Genomic DNA, 1,864 nt, shown 5'->3' on the forward strand with positions numbered 1-1,864 from the left:
TCTTTATCACAATGGCTCAATGCCAACATTCTTAAACATAGCAATTACAGACCATCTACTGCAGTAGAATTCAAAGCAAAATGTAAAGAACAGAGACATGTTCATATTAGGTGATGTCAATTTTGCAATATACTTTTCAGTACTTACCATTTGTAAATGTGGTTTGGGAACCCATTCTAAATTGATTATTTTAGAGTATCTCTCAAATCGTTCATATATCAGGCCAAGAGCAGTCTCTTTTGTGATAGAAGTTTTCTGAAAGCTTTCTTCACATCTTTGTTTCTCAGGGTGTATATGAGAGGATTTACCAATGGAGTGACCACACAGTAGAACACTGAGATCACTTTACCAATAGTGAAGTTGTACTTGGCTGGAGGGCGAACATAAGCAAAGATAATGGTGCCATAATAGATAGATACTACAGTGAGGTGGGAGGCACAGGTGGAGAAAGTTTTCTTCCGAGCCTCCCGAGAAGACAGCCTGATTATTGTGACCACAATGTGCCCATATGAGGACATAGTGAGAAGGAAAGAACTTAGAATCACAACAGAGCTACATGTATACCCCAAGGCCTCCACCAAAAATGTATCAGAGCAAGACAGTTTAAAAATGGGGTCTGAGTCACAAAAGAAATGGTTGATCTTCTGGGGGCCACAGAAGCTTAGATGGGAGATGAGTATAGTAGGTAACAGAGGGGCAATGAAGCCCCCAATCCATGATCCAGCTGAAAACCGCAGGCACACCTGAAGACTCATGAGAAGTGAATACCTTAAAGGGCTGCAGATGGCCAGGTACCGGTCATAGGCCATCACTGCGAGCAGGATGCACTCTGTAGCTCCCATGGAGAAAAAGAAGTAGTACTGGGTTATACAACCAAAAACAGAGATGGTAACAACCTGTGCGAGGCAGGTGGCCAGCAACTTAGGCACCGTGGCTGTGGTGTACCAGATCTCCAGGAATGACAAATTTCCTAAAAAAATGTACATGGGTGTTTGGAGTGTGACATCCGTGAGAACAATGAAAATAATAAGAGTGTTTCCCATGAGGGAGAGCAGATACACAGTGAGAAATATCACAAACAAGGTTAGCCGCAGATAGAGAACACTAGAAAACCCAAGAAAAATGAACTCTGTCACTGCTGTTTGGTTTGTTCCATCCATATCTCATTGTCTCTGGTCTGTAATAAACAACAAAGCCCAGAATATGGAGGATGAGCAATAATGGTTATTTGTGTATTATTTCCTGATGATCATGGACTCCTAATAATAAAGAAAGTTAAGGGTGAGCAATAACATAGTTGGCATCTTTATAAACATTTTCCATGGATTAGCTCGCTTAATTTACAAAATAAATCTCTAAAGTAAATACTCTAACAATCCACTTCACAAATGAAGAAACTGAGTAAATTGCTTATTCACAGTTGCAACACGTTAAGTGGGAAGGTGGATTTTTGTAGCTAGGTAGGTTGTTTTAAAAAACTACAGTCCAGGACGATATATAAAATGTGGCTATTGGAAGAACATGGTTTTGTTTCAATGCTGAGGAACTAATATCCTTCCTAGCTGATCCACCAGTAAAGGCTGGTGAACATAACAGCCACAATCAGAGGCCAGTAGGTGGGGAAAAGAGTCCTTTAGTATGGAGGTCCTGGTCCATACCAGTTGCCTTCTGAATATAAAGGATTGGCTACAATTTTAACTCTGTGACCCTCATTATATGTCATCAACTAGGTTTGGGCAAAAGATTAGTATATGACTTCTCCAGAAAAACAAACAAACAAACAAACAAACAAACAAACAAACTGAGTAAAATTCAACATCAATATGGAGATATTTTGTTCATTAATATTATGTTAACTTTCCTA

At 39.5% G+C, this 1,864-nt stretch overlaps 1 protein-coding gene across 1 annotated transcript; it reads right to left on the reverse strand.

Moving 5' to 3' along the window:
- Positions 1 to 218: 218 nt before the first annotated feature.
- LOC112856865 (olfactory receptor 11L1-like) lies at positions 219 to 1,160 on the reverse strand. The gene has a single exon (XM_025920166.2). It carries the CDS (start codon positions 1,158 to 1,160, stop codon positions 219 to 221), a length of 942 nt encoding a protein of 313 aa, XP_025775951.2.
- Between the last annotated feature and the right edge of the window lie 704 nt (positions 1,161 to 1,864).

The sequence above is a fragment of the Puma concolor genome, chromosome A1 (genome assembly GCF_028749965.1).
Source record: "Puma concolor isolate L17-30 chromosome A1, mPumCon1.1.hap2, whole genome shotgun sequence".
Classification (NCBI taxonomy): domain Eukaryota; kingdom Metazoa; phylum Chordata; class Mammalia; order Carnivora; family Felidae; genus Puma; species Puma concolor.

Excerpts from the sequence above, each read along its gene's own strand:
- LOC112856865 (XM_025920166.2), bottom strand. The coding sequence starts at position 1,160 with ATGGATGGAACAAACCAAACAGCAGTGACAGAGTTCATTTTTCTTGGG.